Source organism: Spea bombifrons, chromosome 10 (genome assembly GCF_027358695.1).
Source record: "Spea bombifrons isolate aSpeBom1 chromosome 10, aSpeBom1.2.pri, whole genome shotgun sequence".
Classification (NCBI taxonomy): Eukaryota; Metazoa; Chordata; class Amphibia; order Anura; family Pelobatidae; genus Spea; species Spea bombifrons.
Genome location: NC_071096.1, coordinates 12,232,845 through 12,256,363, shown reverse-complemented (window position 1 = coordinate 12,256,363; position 23,519 = coordinate 12,232,845). Strand labels below are relative to the sequence as shown.

The window sequence follows — 23,519 nt, the reverse complement described above, 5'->3', positions numbered from 1 at the left end:
TCTATTTTATGAAGCAATGGCGTCCTTACGTAAGATTTCATACACAGCCATCTGACATGGGCGTCAAGCATGAATTGTATTCACAGGTTCTCCTCCCCTGAGTATATTTTCACCCCTGCTAATCACTTTCCAAGATTAAATCACCAGATAAGTTTTACTGTGCTGCTCAGAAAGTCCTATTTTTATGGCGAAACCCAATGTCTACTTAACTTGTTTTATCTGATTCAAATAATAAATAAGAATTCATCACTGAATATCTTTCCCACTGAAGCATTTTCCATAGGCGCTGGCTGGTGGTTTGCATGCATACTACTAATAAATAGCAGAATCAGGAATCTGCACACTAATAAATAGCAGAATCTTTATAACCAAATTACGTTTCTTTATCTGGACACAAAATCAAATAACGTAAATTATGTGTTAAACAATAAGGGTATTTGGTAAACGACCTTGACATGTTTTTCCCTTCTTAAAGGTTGTACTGGTCCTGATGGAATGCCCAAACAGGTAATGTTCATTCTTATATATAACAAAAACTGAATTATATCATAATATGCATTATGTTGTACTTTAAGACATAGTGTACAAATATATTTTCCTTTAATTGAAGTTTAAAATGTATTGCCTTGATAATATCCCAATAGGCTGCTGGCAAATAATGTCGTGGATATTCCTTATTTTAGTATTTAGGATAAAAATATATATAGACATATTATTACATAGATTTTGAAGTATATTCGCCTTATTCGGTGCACTGACATTGACATTGCTTCCTTGAACTCTTTCTTTTGTAGCCTGGAGAGACATGGGACAGTAACTGCCAGACTTGTATATGCGATAACGTCACAATGAGTGTGCAGTGTGCCGCAAAATCTTGCCTTTCCCCCACCACCGCGTCCTGCGCCGAGGAGGGATACATGGCAGTATCAGTAATGGATCCTGCCAACCCCTGTTGTCAAGTTACCGAATGCAGTGAGTGTCTGGAAATATGTCTATGTGCTTACGGATATGGGACTTCCCATTTACCAACATGATTAGGGAAACATAGACAATAAATCATCGACATGTACTCAGTTTGGGAATTGTCAACCCCACATGGCCCTTTTTGTTATGTAATGGAAACAGCAATTGACACAAGACAGTATTGTTCAACACACACCCTACCTCACTAAAATTTACTAAATAAAAGTAAATAGAACAGAAATTATTTAAAAGTCTAAACACTTGGTAATGGCTCGTTAATCCATGAGCTCTTGGTGCAAATGGAATTTCGGTTACCCATTTCCCTAACATCCCCCATTAAAACCACGTGCATCTGCTATGCCAGCTCATGAAATGTGTCCCCTGCAGGATATCTCCTTCTGAGGCCTATATCTGTAACCATGGAGAATTTGCTGATTAAAACATACGTGTCTTTGCTTCCTTCAACACACCATGAGTTGCAGTTTTAAGTCTGCAGAAGAGAACCAAGTTCTATTATCTGTTGCACAGGATAGATCGTTCAGAGACAAAGTCATCCTCAACTATTGTTTTTGAATAACTAGGTGAATTTTGTTGATTTATATTGATACTTATTATCTTTTTGTCCTTGAACAGGATGCAACGTCAGCTTGTGTTCCAGTTTAAAACCACTTTGTGAGCCTGGTTTTGAAGCCGTGCCAGTCATGGCAGGAGGAAGCTGCTGCCCTACATATACATGCGGTAGGAGTCTCAGAGAAGATACATGATAACTCATAAAAAAATGTCTAGGGAGAGTGTTGCTTTATTATATCTGTTAATTTCTCTCTCTCTTTTGCAGAGCCCAAAAAAGTGTGTGTGCATAACAATACAGAGTACCAGGTAATGAACATTTATCTTATCATTATGTCTAGTCTATAGTATTTAGTCTATAGTATTTTAGTATTTTTTTGTTGGTGAAGGTCACCCTGCATGAAGAAGAACTAGGACAATTGTATACCCTGTCCGGTTTTTTGTTAAATATAGATGACAATATCTGCTTGAATGTGAATGTTAAATAATGACACATTTTATTAATGATTGACATTATTTGTTTTGCTTCTGTCTCCTTAGCCCGGGGTCATCGTTCCTTCATCCAACCTTTGTGAGAAATGTGTGTGTGACAGCACCATGGACCATGAATCAAGCCTCTACAACATTTCCTGCACGCCAATTACATGTGACAAGAAATGTTCACAGGTAGAAGTCCAAGAGAGTCCATAGAATGTGGACAATTCATATAAATGACACTATATTTATTGGGCAGTCTGGATGGAACGGTTTTTATCGGCCAACACATTCTATATAGTAGGATGGAGGATCAGTGAGGATGCCTGCTTAAAATCCTAATGGTTGGTTTTTTCCAGGGGTACGTGTATCAAACGGTTCCAGGACAATGCTGTGGGAAGTGTGTGCAAACACAATGTGTCATGGATCTGCCCGATAACTCCACTTTTGTGCTCCAGGTACGTACTAATGGGAACATAAGAAAAAAACACTGCAAAATAAGCCATTCAGATATTGTAAAAAAGGAAGAAGACAAAGAAAGAGACATATATAAAGAGGAGAAACCTGAGTGACATTGAATAGAGTAAGAACATGTGGAGAAGACAAAAGGGACAGTGGCATTAGATCAACTACACAGATTAAAATTAAGAAAGCATCCCCAGTATTTTAGCAAACCAGAGATGTAGCAAATGCTTTAATAGGGTATATTAATCATAATCAAATGTAGTAATACTGTATATCTAAGGGTGACATGTCTAGTTTAGAATGTTGGAGACTGTGTTATTCAGTGACCTATATCTTCAGTAAGCAGTGGTGTGTTTGATCCAGAGTGAGTACGTGATATGTCTGTGTTTGTTACTCGTAGCCTGGGCAGAGCTGGTCACCTCCGGGAGATAACTGTACTCATTATGAGTGTATCAAGAAGAAGGACAAGCTGATGCCTGTGGCATCCAAGATATCCTGCCCAAGAATTAACCTTGATGACTGCATCCCTGTGAGTAGCTGACCAATCACACGAAACAATTTACCATTCTGATATACATTGCGTCATACCTTTTTAACCCAGTTATAAAAAAAGTATTAAACAGTTGCTTGGTCATTTTGCTACTTTGCTACAATATGCTACCTCTATATTGGTGTAATTAAATGTATTTTCTTTTTCCTAAATATTAATATATCCCCAGCCTGCCTGTGTTTCTCAGTGAAACACTCTGCACCGCTCTTTGCCTTGATCAGGCACTTGAGTCTGTTCCCCTAGGGTCTACGCATTGGAAGCATTTAAATACCTTATTGAGCTGCAGAAAACTATGTATTAAAAACTGATTAAGCTTACCATCACTAAAATATTTATAGGTTCTGAAATTATTTTGCTCCTCTGTTTTAGGAAACAATTCAAAAGGATGCCACTGGGTGCTGTCAAACCTGTAAGTATTTTATCATTCTGTTCACCCAGAACAGCAAAGAAAATACAAGTTTCCAACTCCGTTCCCATTAGTACATCTGGACATTCATCCCTTACATATTAAATACCTTCCTCATGAGCCCATACTGTCATACGACATAGTACTGTGTGTTTGTTATTCTTCATCTAGAATTTATTTCGCTATGACTAACGTAGAGTTATATCAAAATATTGTTCTGAACAAAATGGCACCGTTTACAAAACCTGCTATTCTTATGTCCTTAAAGGTGTCCAAGAACCGAAAAAGTGTCAGGTGGCAAAGACAGAAAACATCATTCTTCAGAATGGCTGCAAATCCCTTACTCCGGTCTTGATGTCATACTGCAGAGGCAATTGTGACAGTTCCTCCATGTAAGTGCCACAAATAAGTATTATATAACGACATAAATGTTAATTTTTTATTATTTAATACATTTGTTCTGAAATATTTATTCTGCTTTTTTTACTTCACTAATAACCATGCAAGAAGAGATATACTCTTAATATTAAATGGACTACTTTCTGAATACTTTGAAGATTTTAATACACTTGATTTTGACTTGAAAAAGAAGCTAAAATAGGAAAACACAAGGATTTAGGAGATCCCTGGCTGTCACTGATGCACCTAGGCCTGTGTATTTTTGCTGAATATTTATTAGTGCATATTCTCACTCTGTTGCCTTTTCTTCTTGAAGGTATTCTGCAGAAGCACAGGCCATGAAGCGCAAGTGTAAATGTTGCCAGGAAACAAAAACTGAAGAGGTCACCATTGACTTAAGTTGTCCCTCTGGTAAACTGATGAAATACACCTATATCAATGTCCAGAGTTGTGCCTGTGTTAACACCCACTGTAAGGAAGACAAGAAAGCAGATGAAAAGCAGAATGGAAATTCTCACTCTGAAGAGGATTCTTCAGAAAACAGAAGCAAAGAGATCCAAAAAGGTGTAAAATTAGGAAAAGAGCCTAAATCAGAAAATATGTCTTCAGAAGAACTTCAAAACTCCAAGAAGCCAGCGCCCAAGACCACAGAACAATCTGCAAAGACGAAAAAATCTGATGAAAAAGATAAATCTGAAGAAACATCTAGAGAAAATGGAGGCAACATAATTCAGAAAGTTCTAAAAGGTCTAGAAGTATGAAATGAAAAGGAACACGAAAAGAACAAGATCAAGCGTCCAGATCCCCAAAAGAAGATAGCTAGAAGATAGAAATAAATAACTAAGAACATCTTAAGTCATATTGAAGGAAAGGACAACAGAGTAAAATATACCAAACACAAATTCTAGTGATCAAAACCATGACAAACAGCACAAGAAAAAATAATTCAGCAGAATCCAGACGTTGAGGTTAACCTTTGTCTTCATTCCCAACTATTTATCTCTGTTGTGAACCTTTACCTTTCTGTGTAAGTGACCTTGTTCTGTGTCCAAAGTGTTTATTATCTATGACATATATTTAAAATATTATCATTAAACTAATATTAAGCAAGTTACATATGCGTGTTTTGGTGTCTGAATTATAAAAGGCATTTTGCCAGCAACATTCTAAATAACCTCTTGTACCTAAGATAGATGTGGGTGAAAGTATACCAACAGCAGGTCGCATTATTATTATTTATTGTTTTATATAGCGCCATCAAATTCCGCTGTACAATGGGTAGACAGGAGATAACAAGTAGTATGTAACATAACAAATTGACTAACAGAGACAACAGGTGAGGAGGGCCCTGCTCCAGATAACTTCAAGTTAACAACACAACACAATTAACTTAAGGAAAACTTGTTGCTTCTGGATTCACACAGTCTTGCAAGGAATTTTGTGAAAACCTGACTATAATAGTTCTGTGTGGGTTTATACTAATAACACAGATGCATGTTGCATTTACATCTAACCTCTAAATCTAACAAATTATGTAATTACACACTCGTCTGCACATCATGTTGTTACAACGTGTGGCCAGGCACTCCAGTCAGCAGCCCAGCGTATCCAGCCAGCGGCCTAGTGTATCCAGCTAGGGGCCTGGCCTATCTAACCAGTGGCCCAGCGTATAGTGTCCCGACATATCCAGCGGCGCGGCGCATCCAACCAGCAGTGTGGCGTATCCAACCAGTGGCCCAGCACATCCAGTGGCCCTGCATATCTAGCCATCGGCTGTACGCTGCAGCACCCGATCTGCAGCTGGAGCAGCAGGTGTGGAAGGGGAGCTGTTGGCCAGAAGTCCTCTGTGAATAGGCCAGTCCAGCCCTGCCTTCATGACAAATGTGTGAAGAAAGGAAATTAATTTTAATAATTCATTATGATTTTCAACCAAACTTTCAGGCTTCTGATTAACAAGCCTCCATCCAATCACAAGGCACTCTGACTAACAAGCCTCCATCCAATCACAGGCCGTCAGATAGTCCTGTGGCTGCAACAAAGCCTCTGACTGGCTGGAGAAACATAGTTTCATAGTCTCTCTGCCCTGTTATGTTCTGCAACCTGAACTGCACTCCTCACACAGCTCTCCCCTGTCATGGAGTCTGATCCACCACAAACATATCAACATTCCTAGGTACTCCTGGGAACCGGCTACCAGGAGCTCTCACTCTTCTGAGGAAGTGGCTTAATAAAGAGGGCAGGGCAAATCACACAAAATCTCAGGCCTAGCTGCTTGGGGGGCATTGCTAGTCATTAGAGGGGTGAGGCTAAATCCAAGTATCAACTAGTTTGCGAGTGGTAGGAGGATTAGGCATGGAGTGGGTGAGGCTAAACATCTTCCCCCTCCCCCAGACACCTGGAGATGCAGAGCTTCACACAGAGACCATTTTATTTCAAAGGAGGAGAAATCTTAGAACAAGAGGTTATAATGTAAAAGGCTAAGACGTGAAGTAAGGAGGTTTTACTTTACTGAGAGAGAGTTAGATAAATGGAAGAGTCTTCGAGGAGAAATGGTAGATGTTAATAAAATGAGGGAATTTAAACATTCATAGGATAGGCATGTGGCAATCCGGAAATCAAAGACGGGACCAAGTACTGATTAAGGTCTGAGTCCTTACATCATAAGGATACCTGGCAGGGGTGTAAATAGAAGCCAGGGGCACTAGTGCAAAAAATTGCTCCAAGCCCCCCAACTTCGACAGCTAGACTGTGTCATCACTGCCCCACATAACTGGTTTGTGCCTTCTTTGCCCCTTGCCCCTCCCTTCCAACATACAACATATATATACACAAATTACATAAATTACACACACTTGCTCATAGTAACTACTGCACTCCATCTCACCACACTTACACAATTACACACCCATGCTCACACACACAAAGTCCACATTCATGCTCACACACATAAAGTCCACATCCATGCTGACACACACAAAGTCCACATTCATGCTCTCACACACACAAGTACACATGCATGCTCACACACACTATATATGCAAACACATATCCCACCCTGCTTACCTTTTCCTGCTCCTGCAGCTTTCTCTTTGGCTGCTCACACACACTTTGCAGGCAGCCTGGGTTACAATGCAGGGTCACGTGATGTCACCCTGATATGCTTCTGTCTTCCTGTGGTGCAGTTTAGAAAGGGTGCATGTCGGAAGGGCCTTTTCTAAACTATTTTGAACTGGTACGAAGAGACAGGAAGAGAGGGCCCCCTAGAGGCACGGGCCCGGTCACAAGTGCGACCGATGTGACCCATGTAGTTATGCCAGTGATACCTGGAAACTCTCCAGGTATGACCTGGAGAACTCCAGGTGAATCGTCAGTTCTCCTGGTCAACAACTAAATCATCACGGGAGCGGGGTCTTCACACACCCCACTCCCCGCCAATTTCCCCTTGAAATGGGGGTGTTACTAATAATACAGACAGAGCACAGAGTGAGAGAAGAGGCAATGAGACACAATAATTAACACATTAAAAGAGTTCAAATTAGTTTGGCCGATTAGTTTTATCGGCTTTCTTGCACCATCAGTTGAGGTAATTTTGCAAAGCGTCGCATAAATACTAAATTCATAATTTCTAATGTTCTAAGTGACTAGAGCGGCTTTTTTTGAAGTTTGAATTATGTTATTTTTTATTTGAATAGTCTTGGAGGATGTTAGCATGGAGTAGTTGGTGAAGTAACTGGACAGGACTGTAGATTCTGATGATAAGAGCTGGTGCTGCAATCCCCTTAAGGGCAGTCCTCATGCTCTTTGGTCAAAAGATCCAGAATTTGCAGCAATGGTGGAGCAACCCTGCCAGCTTCAAGTTCATCCCAGTCGATTGACTTGAAGAATGGATGGGATGTGATGTTGTTGCCAACTTGAGCTGAAGAGATGGTGTCCTAGGCAGGAGTTGATTTAATAAGTCTTTCTCCTCCAACCTGAGCCATAATGGGAGTAATGGATTATAGTACAGAACTGATTTGTTTACTGCACATTTATCCGGCCCATAATGAAATGGGTACTCTCCTGACCATTTGATACAATATAACCCCAAATGCCCACCAGTCCACTGCAGAGTCATATCGCTCTCCACGTATCATCTCAGGAGCCATGTACCCCACTTTTCCAACACGTCCAGTTGCTGTCTTGTTCCCAAACATGTTTAAGAAGGCAAGTCCAAAATCAGCAATTTTGATGTGACCTTCTCCATCGATAAGAAGATTTTCTGGTTTGAGGTCACGGTGGACGATGCCATTGCAGTGGAGATATGGTCTCAACGGACCATAGGACATGGTTCCAGTAATCCATGTCCTTAGTCTGCTTGTCTTTAGCAGATTATTTGCGGGCTTTCTTGCGCATCATCTTTAGAAGAGGCTTCTGGGATGACAGCCATGCAGGCCAATTTGATGCAGTGTGCGGTGTATGGTCTGAGCACTGACAGGCTGACCCCCCACCCCTTCAACCACCGCAGCAATGCTGGCAGCACTCATACATCTATTTCCCACAGACAACCTCTGGATATGACGCTGAGCACCTGCACTCAACTTCTTTTGTCGACCAGGGCGAGGCCTGTTCTGAATGGAACCAGTCCTGTGAAACCGCTGTATGGTCTTGCCCACCGTGCTGCAGGTCAGTTTCAGGGTCCTGGCAATCTTCTTATAGCCAAGGCCATTTATATCTAGAGCAACAATTCTTTTTTTCAGATCCTCAGAGAGTTCTTTGCAATGAGGTGCCATGTTGAACTTCCAGTGACCAATATGAGAGAATTAACACACCTGCTCCCCATTCACACCTGAGACCTTGTAACACTAACGAGTCATATGACATCGGGGAGGGGAAATGGCTAATTGGGCCCAATTTGGACATTTCCACTTAAGGGTGTACTCACTTTTGTTGCCAATGTTTAGACATTATTGCCTGTGTGTTGAGTTATTTTTAGGGAGCAGCAAATTTACACTGTTATACAGGCTGTACATTCATTACTTTACATTGTAGCCGAGTGTCATTTCTTCAGTGATGTCACATAAAAAGATATAATAAAATATTTACAAAAATGTGAAGGGTGAGACTGTACGTATGTAGGATCGTCCAAACCTAGTGTGATTTGCATGTATGTACAAACAACACAACTTATTGTATACCCACCACTCTTTTCTTTGTTTATAATGACTATGGCCCTCGTTCATTTTTGTTTTTAATATATTTTTACCTTTCTTCCAATGAAAGATATGCTTGTGAACATAGTTCTTTATCAGAAACCTCATTAGGGACATTTCTTTTCCCATGAAGGAAATATCTCACACAGCAAAGAGGATGATGGTTTGTATATGTGGGATGCACCCATGCATAGAAATGGCAGACATGGGCAGGTTACCAAAGGTGAGGGTTCAGCACATTTAGGCTACATTTAAGTACTGTTTAGCAAACAAAATTTCAGTTGCCTCGAAAGAAGCAGCAATTACCGGTCAATAGGCCGGAATCACAGGATCAATGTATAAAAAACTTCTATTTGGTCAATAAAATCCACTGTATGACAACGATCACATGATCTGGCTTTAGTTGGGGCAGACAAAGCTACCCCAGTCAAAGCCAGACACACATGCGTAACATAATTAGTAAATTAATAAATATAAAAAAACAAACTTTATATAATTCCGAAAAAAATTAAGAACGCTTAATACGTGTTAGTATGACCACATGTACCTACTTTGTACACAAGGAACGTAGGAGTAGGTATAAATTAATACATTACCTTATCAGTGGAATGTATTTAAGACAAATTTATCACTACCAATGAAGAAATTACACTCGGCTACAATGTAAAGTAGTGAGTGTACAGCCTGTATAACAGTGTGCATTTGCTGTTCCCGTAAAAATAACTCAACACACAGCCATTAACGTCTAAACCTTGGCAACAATAGTGAGAACACACCTAAGAGGAAAGTCCAAATTGGGCCCAAAGTGTCAATATTTTCCAGCACTGCCTTAACCCTTTTTGGCATGGAGTTCACCAGAGCTTCACAGTTTGCCACTGGAGTCCTCTTTCACTCCTCCATGAGGACATCACGGAGCTGGTGGATGTTAGAGACCTTGCACTCCCCCACCTTCCATTTGAGGATGCCCCACAGATGCTCCATAGGGTTTAGGTCTGCAGACATGATTGGCCAGTCCATCACCTTTACCCTCAGCTTCTTTAGCAAGGCAGTGGTCGTCTTGGAGGTGTGTTTAGGGTCGTTATCATGTTGGAATACTGCCCTGTGGCCAGGTCTCCAAAGGGAGGGGACCATGCTCTGCTTCAGTATGTCACAGTACATGTTGGCATTCATGGTTCCCTCAATGAACTGTAGCTCCCCAGAGCTGGCAGCGCTCATGCAGGCCCAGACCATGACACTCCCACCACCATGCTTGACTGTAGGCAAGTCAAACTTGTCTTTGTACTCCTCCCCTGGTTGCTGCCACACACGCTTGACACCATCTGAACCAAATAAGTTTATCTTGACCTCATTGGGCTACAGGACATGGTTCCAGTAATCCATGTCCTTAGTCTGTTGTCTTCAGCAAACTGTTTGCGGGCTTTCTTGTGCATCATCTTTAGAAGAGGCTTCCTTCTGGGACAACAATTTAATGCAGTGTGCAGCGTTTGGTCTGAGCACTGACAGGCTGACCCCCCACCCCTTCAAACTCTGCAGCAATGCTGACAGCACTCATAAGTCTATTTCCCAAAGACAACCTCTGGATATGACGCTGAGAACGTGCACTCAACTTCTTTGGTCGACCATGGCTAGGCCTGTTTTGAGTGGAACCACAGCTGTGACGTAATGGCAAGGGTCACACTTACTGTTACTTACTGTACTGTCTCACCTTTTTGTTAATTCAAAAATGTTTGTATTGGCAGAACAGCTTTATCTAAAGTCTTTATTGAAAATATGGTTTAGGTTCAAAATTGAAACCTTGGCAGTGCTCACATTGTTAGATAAAGAATATTCAAGAATAGCAAGCATTAGCAATTCTTTAAGTAGTTTCAAGTAGCTTTTTCACTAAAGATTTAGGGCACACAGGGCTATAATTTCCAGCATTATATAGTATATATTTTTTTTTTAACAATGAGTTTTAATTTCATCTGAACCTGTGTGATATCTCCCGCTGATATAGGATCCTTGAAAATTAATAACAATGGTCTGACCATTGCAAAATTAAGCTCCTGCAAATGTCTTGTGTCAGCCAAGGACAAATCTAATGGCAAGTTAAAAAAACACCATGTCAATTTTTTTATGATTGCTTTATAGTGTAGAGAAAAATGAAGCACCCCGCCTCAGCCCCCCGGTGGCCGGCAATGTTTCTTTCCTCACCCTTTTGTCCTGGCCTCTCTAGTGAGTTAGTGTGCCTGTGACCTTATGGGGCACCACTGGGTTCAATCATGAACCCGGGTAATAGAAGAGAATATAATGGGAACTCATACATATAGCGAGATGTAAGCAGGCATACACTGAGTAAGTAATGTTTCCAAGCTAAATGCAACTCTGGTTTCACCAAAATAAGCATCAAAGAATAAACTCAGTTTTTTTCACTTCTCCTCTAAATATACAAGTACCCGTTTAAGGCTGTTGGTGGGACTTCAGCTGTTGGGTTCTTTTTCAATTACAAAGAATGAAATAATGTATTAATGTTAAATAGGTAGTTTGTTAGCATTGCTTTACCAACCAAAGGTAGTAGTCCATCCTTTTGGAGCTGAAAGAGCAGTGTTAAGTAATTGGGAGGTTAAACAGGATAATAAGAAATGTTCATACAGTTCCCAAGTCTAGGCTAAATCATGTTAAAAATACAGAACAAAAATATCTGAAAGTGGTTTCCCCATTCCAATAGATATACCAGGTCCCGCTGAAGACGGAATCACCTTAGAAGACATATTGGTGACAGATCCGTGGGAATCCACCGTTTAGGGCAGTGCAGGCCAAATCTTCTAAATTTCTCCTGGGCTTTTATGCATTTAAAAAGCTATTTTCTGCAACATTAGGAACTGCATTCCAAGAGCACAAATTACCATAATTTTTGTTCTGTAGCCAAAAGAAGCGCCCCACAAGAAGTATTATTGAGGATGTTGGCACTTCTTCCAAATTAAGACAACCATGGTGAATCTGGATCACTTGGTAAGTAGGAGGCTAAATAATGTACTATATACATATATTACAATACTTTTCAAGCAGTCTATGTCCCCAGTGTTTAATTATTTAATCCAATTATAAATATCCCACTAAAAAATCTATGGTATGTTTGAAGATCATAAAACATTACCTTCTCTGAACCAACTAATGTTGATTCAGTGATTTAGAATTACAGTGATGTCTATAAAATCACACACGTGATATAATTCTATTTGTATATGACTCGCAATGTTTACATGGATAAAAACATGGCATACATACACAAAAAGGATGTATATAATTAGGTAGCAGACTACTAAATATTGGCATACCTACGGGTAATCACAATTTCTTTTAGTTTAAACTGTTCAATTTGACTCCACAATGGAAAAACACATTTGCTTATTTAAATGCCATGTTGGGGAAAGTGATTTTTCTCTTACTAATGATTCTTCATATTTGTTGACGGTATCTGTGTTCACCTTTGCTAAATCTGCTGTTAGAGCTGATGAGTTTTTGACAGTTTCATTAAGTATCATAATACTAATATACACATTTTTATGGCTGAAATGGCTGTGGTGGACTTGGAACCAAAAAATGAGCAGCAAACCACAGGTACGAGAGGAACCTCAGCCCAGCATCCTCAGAACCTCGATGCATCTCCCTGGGGTAACCCAGTTTCTTCAGGAAGGTTTTCTTTTATAGTTTGGAATCCATATGTATAAGTGCATCAATGTTTTAATTTTCTAATAAGCTAAATTAACTTTTTTTTTCCCCCGGTAGGTGTCACTGAACCGAGCCCCAGGCGTCATGTCAGACTGCTATGTACACCCGGCTGCCACCCCCCACCAGGCCTGGTCCTGTTTCCATACATTTACATGAACTAGCCTATTGTTAAACAAATGCCCACACATTCCACTGGTACCTGCTGCAGGCTGAGAAGTTAGTGCTTTATATTTATAGGGTTACCATTATAAAAACAGTACTAGTCCAAAAACAAAGGGAATATATGCTAAGAAGCATCCTGCAAACCACATGTTGGGCTTTCTCATTTTTAAGGAACAGTATTCCTGTGCCTTTAGTATAATTAAATATTCTACTGCGTAGCTACAAGTCTCATCTTGACACCCCACGCCACCACCTCTGCAGCCGCCATTCTCACAACGAAGCGCCAGAATATGATGCTCAGTGATTTAAAGACAGCGTCTTTTAATGAGACCTGTGGTGGTTCTGGACAGTCCTTCATGGTGTAAATGAGTTGGTGGAGGAGAGGAGCGATCTGCCAGGACAGTGACTATCAATGTGATCAGATCAGTGTGATCAGCAGGCACAGAGACCAGAATGAAAATTGAGAAAAAAAAAAAAAACTGAAATAATAATAATAATAAAAATATATATATATATATATATATATATATATATATATATATAAACTAGCCCACCAAAACGCTGGCCCTCTAAAACCTATGTGGGATATTGCTTTACTAATGTCTTTGTAGTGGCACCTGTTCTGTCCTAAGTCCTAAATAAATCGGTGATTTTTGTTTAAATGTTGACCACATTTAATATTTTAGTCCTAATAAATTAGACTGTGAGCTCTATGGGGCAGAGACTTCCTTTGCTAATTTATTCATATCTATTATATCCACTTAAAATGTCTATAGACTACCATACTTTGTATATAATAGCATTTATTATACCTTCCCCTTTTATTATACTGTAAACTGTAAAGCTTTTTGTAAATCTTTGTAAACACTTAATAGACATACCTGTGAATATTATGTTATGTGTATGAATATGGTTTAAAACAAAAGACCTCGTTTGGCCGATAAAGAAAAAATATACAATTTCTAATTTGTGTGGGTCAAATAAACGTGAAAAGGGGGATCATGGTTGAAATAAAGAAGTCATGTAATATTAAACATCTCAAACCTGTCTCACCAGTCTGCCCAGATACCCAGCAATACAAAAACCCCAGATTAGCAATTTAACGACAAGAAAGCAAGGTGTATGTGTAGTAATGTAACTAGATTCCCCCAGGCCGCTGTCCGGGATGCCTGAAGCAAAGAATGATTGCTCAAATGGCTGGCGATCATGAATATTCAAACTGTGTTTGAAACTGAACCTATTGCTATAGAAAATCTACAAGCTGTGCCAACTAAAACCAACAAGTGGAACTTCTGCTTTAACAAAATACAATTTTAAGGGTTTTTTTCCCCTTAAAAATGAGCATGGGATAAAGAAGAGTTCAAAAATGAGCTCTGGGAACTCCCAGAACCCTTTTCCCTAAAATAATAATAAAATAACACAATGCCAAACAATATAATATTTTATTATTATCTTTTATTTATATAGCACCAGTAAATGTATGCAGCACATTTTACAACCCAAATCTATGACCTAAATATTACAGCTTCACATGCATGATTACGAACAAATTGTGTTCAGTGAAGAGTACAGCCCTGGAAGGAATATTTCATGGTTATCGCTTAACTGTTAAGACCAGGGATACATATCGTTTATAATAAATAATTATAATAATTAGGTAACAAATATAGGTAATAAATATAACAGGGGTCCTATCAAATTGCTCCACTGATCTAGGCCTAATCTAGGGCAGCATACCAGCCGCCGATGAACATGTCTTATATGACATCTTAACTATGAGCCCCCTTATAATTTGAGGGGGCTCCTCCAGGAAGGCTGCCTGCTTCAGCACTGATCTTTGTCTCTTGCACCCTCTAGTGGCTGCCCTAGATGCTTTCGGCCCAAATAACCACTTTCTCGTAATATAGGAAAATGTCTGTTTTTAGGCGTTGCTGTTAAACATTTTCACTGCACATTTGCACTGGCATTACGTGTACAAGTTTGCACGTTCCGGTGTGTAGAGTCCTGCTGTGGCCCATCCAGTGAGGTACCATTTAAATCGCGGCCATCATCTATAGATATCTTCATAGCAGCTCCCATACTGACCTTTCCTCTCTTATTTCCAACCTACCCATCCCTCTGCACATCTCTCTCTCTATTGTTGATTGTCAGAGCTCCATCACCATAGAAATGTCGACATGTAACGCAAATAAATATAAAATAGATCCACTTTTTTTGCATTTTGTTGGAAATTCGACGTGGCTTCCACATGAGGTTCTCATAATCAAAGATCTAAACTCTACTGCAAACATCACGGTGGGGGACAGAAGGTACCGAGCAGCCTAGCCCCCCCCCACACCCAATGTGGCTCTTACAGTTACCCATTTATGTACCATCTAGACCGGCTCCTGTTGGCAAAGCTAGCTCTCAGTCAGAAGTGGGGCACCCCGCAACATGTGTAAATTACTGCTTTAACGGCTTTCCACCCATCATTAATCTGTTTGCCTCTTTTTACATTACGCCACCTTTTATCTATACATCTATATAGTAGATTCCGTAGTGCTATTACAACATGAAAGAGTTAAAATTACCAATAACATTCAAAGTGCCAATAATGTTAATCCACGTCAAGGCCTACTGGTACAGGAGGAAAAAAAGCTTACGATTTATTAGCGGCTTTGAACCATATGGCTTTTGACCCCATCTTGTTACCAATTATGTTCGGTGCAGTTACATTACCAACTGGAAAAATTATTACCACCAGCGCTGAAATTTGGATCATTAAGAGACTGGGCTGAGCGGAGTGTTTTGGTTTCACTGCCTTTCAAAGAGGTTTTTTTGTGGCCAAAGGGCTTCATCGAGATAAACAATACCGTCACCCTACACCCAATCTGAAATGCACATTTCTTTTCTTGGCTGTCTATTGTCTGATACCTATCAATGAGAATGACACAATAGATAAGAAGGTTCTGCCTAATTCATGCATACATAATATATATATCTACTACTTTATAACATACATAACTTAAACGAGAGGGTCAGGGGCTTAAATGTAATATATGAAAGTAATAATTTACTGAGACGATGATAGATAAGTGGTACTTTCTCCCAGTAGAAGTGGTAGAGGTTAACACAGTATGTTATTTTTAAACATCGATTATGGCTATTCTAAATCTAAGACGAGACCAAGGGCTGATCAAGGGTTAAGTCTCTAAAGCAGGAAAAAATAGGCAGACTTGACGGATCCAATTATTCTTACCTTATTTCTTTATGTTTCTATATATATGGCTTAACGGAGAGGTTTGTGTGTGAATTCTTCTTCTCCTTCCGCACCAACATGTTTCAATGTGTGTTTATGTTATTACCAATTTCAATTAAATTATCTTTGTTAAATATTTTCACTCCTCTACAGACTCTGCTGGCACTACATAAATAATTTCATGTAATGAATGAATAAATGAATGAATGAATATAATCTATTTGTTGGGAGGGTTTATTGCTGTTTGTAGGTTGGCTGACATGTATCTTTTGATCTCATTCTTATCTCGTTTGATCACTGGGGATCTGCAGACAGAAAATGCAAATACATCATTTTCCATTACAACTGGCACAGACTGAAAGATGTGGAGATGGAGCTCTTAGGTACGGAGACGGTACCTGCCCTGCTATTCATAAGCAAAACTCCATTGTATTGTCACCCCTGGGGGCAGGGAGGGCAGATCATGCACTGCATGCACCTATCCAGAGAGTTAGGGGGTCTATATAAAGTCATCACTTGGCTGAGCTCCATACAGTGCCCATTAAGCGCAGACATGGCCAGCACCGCACAGCTCACGTTTCTACTCACCTGCGCCTTCTTTGGCGGCATCACATGTTCTCCAGGTATGTGCTGCTCTGCATCATCCTCTCTATCTCTTGGTTAGCATTATTATTTTTTGGGTCTTGCGGAAAGCCCTCTGTAATTATTATCAGTTGTATATAGGTGAATTTCCTAATAGTGATATTTTACAGAACATTGGATGCATGTGGGTTTTGTTACTTACATTTATAAATTTTTGTTATATACGTATATATGTGTGTGTATATGTATATTTATGTGTGTATATTATATTTAGGGGTTTTGCTATATACTTGTGTGTGTGTGTGTAATGAAATGCAAGGGTTTAAATACAATATCTTAAAATTATCACACCGTAAGGATTTGAAAAACAGTGAATATTTATAAATTCATGATAAACAAAAAAGAAAACTTTCCTTTACTATTATTATCTATAGGCGATCATCTTAATAGTGTTTGTTTTTTTTACTGAATATGGGTTACATGTGTGTTTTGTTATTATATATTATTATTTTATATACAATATATTATTTTGTTATATACTTATGTGGGTTCTCGGTCTATCCTTTTTCTCCTTCAGTCTCTGGGGGTATATTACTGAGATCCAATGCTTTGCACACCCCACTAGGACTCAATGTGTTAATAATTGAAGCTTAGAAGAGACTATAATGAAAAGGTTTATAATAATACAGTAGAGAAAATGTATAAAGGATAATAATAATAATTGTGCCTTCTACTCGGATGTTAAGATAATATCTATTTACACAGTACCATTATACATTGTATTTAGAGTCTGCCGGCAAATTAGAAAAGCACACACTTATAACACTTTAGAAGTAACGTAAGAGCCCTGATGCAAAGTGCAATTAGTGGGGCAATCAGCATGCAAATACTGGTAATGTTCTAACTACATAACCCTTTTGTCTTAGTAATTACCCTCACTGGACTTTTAGATTTGCTTTACCAGGTTAAACACAGACTTAACACTAAACACTGTGCGACTTACCTTTTTACATTGTAATATATGAAGGTAGATGTTCTTCAAAGACTTATCAATTAAGATGCTAATGAATTAAGTCCTTTTCATCAACCAAGGATGATTGTAACCTTTTTAGGCACATATTCTGGTGCAAACATTGAATTGTAGCCATATTACCATAGCAACCAATGCAATGAATCAATCAGAAGGACATTCTATTGATTTCTGTCTTCAGGACTGGTCCCCGACCAAAGGACATCCCAGGCAGGGATTCTTTTTACTGACTCCCATTTTTAGATAGAATTACATTTTTGCACAATTATCGTGGCCTTTAAATCTCTAGAACACCGTGCTAAGCCCTGTAGCCCTGTAATCTTTGAGCCGCTTTTTATGCAATACGCCTTGTCTACACGACATCATCACTTTACATACATTCTCATCTATTCTTCTACGTTCTTTTGCAGTTCCGACCACATCATCTTGCTCAAAGCCCTGTAACTGGACAGACTGGTTCAACGTCTACAGACCAACCAATGAGACAACCAGCGGTGACTTTGAGACGCTGGATAATATCAGGGGTATCGGGTATAAGGTGTGTCAGAAGCCAAGAGATATCGAATGCCGTTCTGTCAGCTACCCCTACGTTCCTTTCGGGCAGCTTTACCATAACGCTCAGTGCGATGTTAACAAGGGGCTAACCTGTTACAACACAGAAAATTCAACGTGTTTGGATTACGAGGTCCGGCTGTTCTGCTGTCCCTGTGAAGAGGTGGCTGTGCCTCCTACTAAACTTCCAGGTAAGATCACTAAATGGTCAAGGTCAGGCAGGGTTCATTTCTAGAATTGAAATCTTATCGTAACTTTAACGGGGAGGTTCCAGGTAAAATCTATTTTCTATAAGCATTAAATATAGTATATAGTAATTAGTTTAGCTTAATTGTTTTGTTCAATTCAACCTCATGTGGAGGCTGTCGCTGTTGTCAGTCATGATATTTCGGGTGACTTTCTTTCTCAAACAGCACACTGAGCCCATTCTTTATGGCAATGCTTATCAAGTGTTCCTCCACAGACTTTCATTAGCAGAGTGTCCAGCTGGGCCATTCTGGCAAGGCAGGTGATAAGCAGTCAGTGTGTGTGTTTAGTAGATGGAGCTGATAGCGAGCTAGAATACATACAAAAAAAAGACTGTTTATTGAGCGCTGTGCAATCTTTTCTTTTGTTTTTTTTTTGCAGATGATCCACCCTGCAACAATCCAACTTGCGTTTGGTCAGTCTGGTTCAATTTTCACAGACCCACCTTTGGTCCAGACGGTGGAGACTTTGAATCTTTAGAAGTGGTCCGGGCCAATGGCAATTCTGTATGTCGTTCCCCCAAAGCAGTGAATTGTAGACTGGCCAGCTTTCCATATGTCCCATTTGAGCGGTTATATTACAAACATGAATGTGGGGCGAACAACAGCCTACTCTGCATCAACAAAGACAACAATGAAACCTGCTTGGACTATGAAATTCAGTTTTTATGCTGTGCTTGTAATTCTGCTCAGATCTCCAATACTGCAGCAACAACAGGATTTAACCATGGGAATTATCAGGAAATAGGACACGGTAAAGGAGGTCTTACTACAAGCGCCAAACATCTCACCGTCAAAAACTCGCTGGTCACTGTCCTTATGGCAAGCAGCAGTTATAGTAAGCCAACCCCCACTATCTCCGCTAACTACTTTCAACATGAAATTACTGAAGACGACGTGAGTTCATCTGGTATGGAATCGGAAAACCTATGAAATTACAGATCTCCGGCATCAAGGAAGAAAGGGGGGATGTTTTGGGTTATCCTTCATTAGGGTAACAAGCAAAACCTTGAAACAAGTAGTTAAGGAGAGTTACATTTTTTTTAAAAAAAGATATAAAAAAGAAAAAAAAAAACTTTTATATTGTGCATGTGGCGCGAAGTGTTATTAAAACCAATTGTCTCATTAAACTTCTTTTTTTTTTTTTAAACTAAGCCCCAGAACTGTTCTTTACAAGTATGACCTTATGTATGTCCCACGAATGGAGACAGCTCACCAGGTGACTATTTGTTCCATGGTACAAGGAAGTAGACCTGCCAGCTTCTCAAACATGTAACGCTAAATAAACCACTGAAACAATACATTACTCTATTAGATTATTAGATTTTAGATTTCTATTAGAAATTAGATTTCTCTACTTCTCCCTTTTTTTCTTTTTTTTTTTTTTTTTAAAAGGAAATCTTACTTGTTCCCAGACAATATTGTCATAAACAGCCGGAGACCTGGGTCTGTCCAAGTTATGTCACCTAGGGCAGGGGCATCCAACCTGCGGCCCTCCAGCTTCTGCAGGACTACACCTCCCATAATGCTCTTTCAGCTAAGGGGCTGGCTGAGGAGGATGGGAGATGTAGTCATGCAGCAGCTGGAGGGCCGCAGGTTGGACGCCCCTGACCTAGGGGAACAGTTTTGCGCTGTGTAAAGAGGATCTACCTTCCACTAGAGGATCTCGGTGTACAAGCTTTACCACAAGTTAGAAACTGCTAAAACAAGGCCGGTCATCCATACATTGAAAATATGTATACATACGTGGTGGTCGCACAATATCCAGCAAATGTAGTACAGTATTAAATGTAGTACAGATTATATATATATATATATATATATATATATATTTAATGTATAGATAGATCATTTGTATTATACATTTACTGTCACAATACATAGACATACTCTTCCCTTATACAATTTGCCACAAATTCACTTACTAATAAAAGGGAAGAATTAGATTTAAATAACGATAATAGAAACACAAAATTAGTGTTAATTTAAAGGTAATAATGTGATATACATGAAGTCTTCAACCATGTAAAATGTTGCCTCATTCATACTTTTTCCTGGGAACATTGTGTCATGTGGCACAGAATTTCGTGTAGGTGGAACAGCACCTTTAAATGAATGATCCGGCAGAGAATTCAGTAGCGTTCAATAAAGAGTGTACTGCAAACGGTAATCGCACATAGGGAACGCCTGTACAGGAGTATAATTATCTATTTATTCAGTTCGGCAGCAAATCAGAAAAAGTTAACAGTATAATAAGTATTAATTTACATTTAGAGCCACGAGTGGGCAGATGGCAGGTGCGAGAGCGTCACGTAATGAACATAGGTACCGCCTTACAGCATAGAGCGACATTGAACAGAGAGAGCAGAGGCTGGCTACTGGTATACCGGGAGATGATTATTATTATTGTTTATTGTTTTATAATAGCGCCATCAAATTCCGTAGCGCTGTACAATGGGTAGACAGGCCATAACAAGTAGTATGTAACATAACAAATTGACAAACAGAGACAACAGGTGAGGGGGGCCCTGCTCAAAGTGCTTACAATCTAGAGGTCAATATAGTACACACTTTCTTAACAAACAGAAGAAAGAAGCTCAACGTGAAACCAGATGCGATAGCCCCGGATCTGACACGAACCATCAGGATCCTCGCCTCTAAATAGAAGCCGCGGAAATCTTCAGCCTTTGAGTCTACATCTAAAGGAGACCGGTAGCACTAAGACTAAGTGACGAGAAATGGATTAGCATCTGAAGAGTTAATGAGATATTACAGCAATGCTGGAGTAGGAATATAAAAAAAAACAGCAATCCCCCCCTCAATCTCCAGTGTTTAATGCTTAGTAACAAAACAGGAATAAAAGTGATAACACATTGAAAAGGATTACAAGTCTTACAGACATGCTATTTCCCCACAAACGGTTAATACGTGGAGTGAATTCTGCAATGGGCAAAAGGAAAAGCCATTCTCTAGTTACCGGGTCTTACCTGCCCCCCCCCCATGTAGTCGCAGAATTCCCACTGTACATATCTGTAAGCTATAGAATTTAAGAGGAATACCTCTGCTTTACCCGCTCAAACCCAAAATTCTCTTCCATGAGAAGAAGGATTTCTTTACAGGATATAAAGGATACATAAATTGTCTTTTTTTTTTTTTTTTTTAAGTTCTAGACCCACCATACCAACAAAGCAGGAGTCACAAATACTGCGAAGACCTGTCTCAAAAAATGGTTGATAGAAATTCTGCACCCCCCTCCCCTCCACTGTTCTAGGTAAGGTTCTTCTATTTCTTGGATTTGATTATTGATTGCTATGGCAATAAGAGCATTTCCAAAAATGTGCACTGGAATCGCTTCATCAGCACGACACACTATTTTGATAGATTGGTCTCAAGGCAAAAGCCATCATGACATCAAAGCACAGGGGCAACTCGCCACTTTGCACTGGGCATCACCGACCCGGAAAAACAAAAACAGTGTAGGATGGGTAATGAGCTGGTAGATCATGCAAAACACTTAAGGGAGTCACAGTCACACACAGGTACACAGTAAGAATATATTCATCTTTATATACACTAAAGAATCACACCACCTTCCATGAATGGCAATAAACCAGCTTGAAGAAAAAACATGACGACATGTCAATAGAGAGAATACCTACATTCACAATAATACAATTAGGAGAGAGCTCCCTACCTTCTTTTGAAGGCTTCTCTTAACCCACAACCTGTTGACATGCATGGGAATGATGGTCAAATTTCTATTTAACAGGGGTGGGAATACATGTTTGGCCACACCCACTCCCCTCCCACTCCATGCCCACTTAAGGAATTCTCTCTGGAGTTCTCTCCACCTTATGCAGATCCCCCCCCCTTGCTGTTAACTTGTGCTGGCCATAAAGTGGCAAATTACCACAGGATTTTCATCTCACCGAAAATGTGAAGAACAACCCAAATATTGTCTGAAAATAGGAAAGAATTGAGTCCATTACACTGATCTTCGCTATTAAAACAAAAAAAATAAAATAAAGATATATAGAAAAATAAAATGTAACCGATATACAATTTTCTTTGAGTGGTTTCTGTACAATAAAACATTAAACTAAAATTAAACCATTAAACAAGTAAATCATTATTCTGATAATGCATGTTTTCAAAGAAGAATGGAGATGGTCATTGGCCTATCCAAATTTCTGTACTAGGATATACATATACGAAGCTCCAGGAATATTCCACATTATTTTTTTCTATTTTCAAGGCATTGAATGCACAGCCGGGCCAAATGTTCTTCGGAGGGGCCAGATGTAGCTGGAGGGCATAGACTGCTGCAACACAAGCGAGGAAGCTGGAAAATTCATTATTAGTCAAAGCAGCTCTTATTTCCCCAAACTTGGGTCTCGAGGGACATTCTACTGGGACTTGGCCCTCAACTTGGCAGGTGTCACTTAGTTTAGCCCTTTGGGTCGGCCTGAGGAAACCTCGCGTTAGAAGCCTTGTTTTTTCACCTATTAACGATAACACATTGGGTCTACCTAAACCAGCTCAGGGCTTTTAGATATATACCATGCTAGGTTGAATTTACCAAGTTAGAACTCTGCAGGACTTTTTAACATCACAACCATCCGACTTGGCAATGCATTATGAATGACCAACCCCAAAGACCTTCTCCAGCAAAAAAAAAAAAAAAGCGCTGAGTTGGCTATTCATTATATACAGTGTAACCGGTGAAATGACTTTCCATATAAATATATGCATCATGCAGAGTTTCCTGGAATTAGTACTTTGTAACGCATAATGAGATGAGGAGGCAGAAATATTTGACACTTGTTCGAACCAAAGGTTTGGTGAATGTACTTGGGTTGGGCTTTGGGATTAATATGAGTTCTTAATAGATTTGCCATGTGGCAAATCCCCCCCCCCCCAAAAAAAAATACAGTTTTAGTTTAGGAGACTGATTATATATATATATATTCTTTTTTTTTTTTTTTT

At 39.5% G+C, this 23,519-nt stretch overlaps 1 protein-coding gene across 1 annotated transcript in view; it reads left to right on the top strand.

Annotated features, from left to right (window-relative positions):
* LOC128467625 (mucin-5AC-like) overlaps positions 1–4,585 on the top strand; it is a 32,362-nt gene extending 27,777 nt beyond the window's left edge. Inside the window, 10 exon segments of the mRNA XM_053449299.1 lie at positions 476–507; positions 795–972; positions 1,597–1,701; positions 1,799–1,839; positions 2,071–2,212; positions 2,326–2,462; positions 2,870–2,998; positions 3,389–3,428; positions 3,694–3,817; positions 4,141–4,585. Coding sequence (XP_053305274.1) covers positions 476–507; positions 795–972; positions 1,597–1,701; positions 1,799–1,839; positions 2,071–2,212; positions 2,326–2,462; positions 2,870–2,998; positions 3,389–3,428; positions 3,694–3,817; positions 4,141–4,585 — 1,373 coding nt within the window.
* Positions 4,586–23,519: the final 18,934 nt, after the last annotated feature.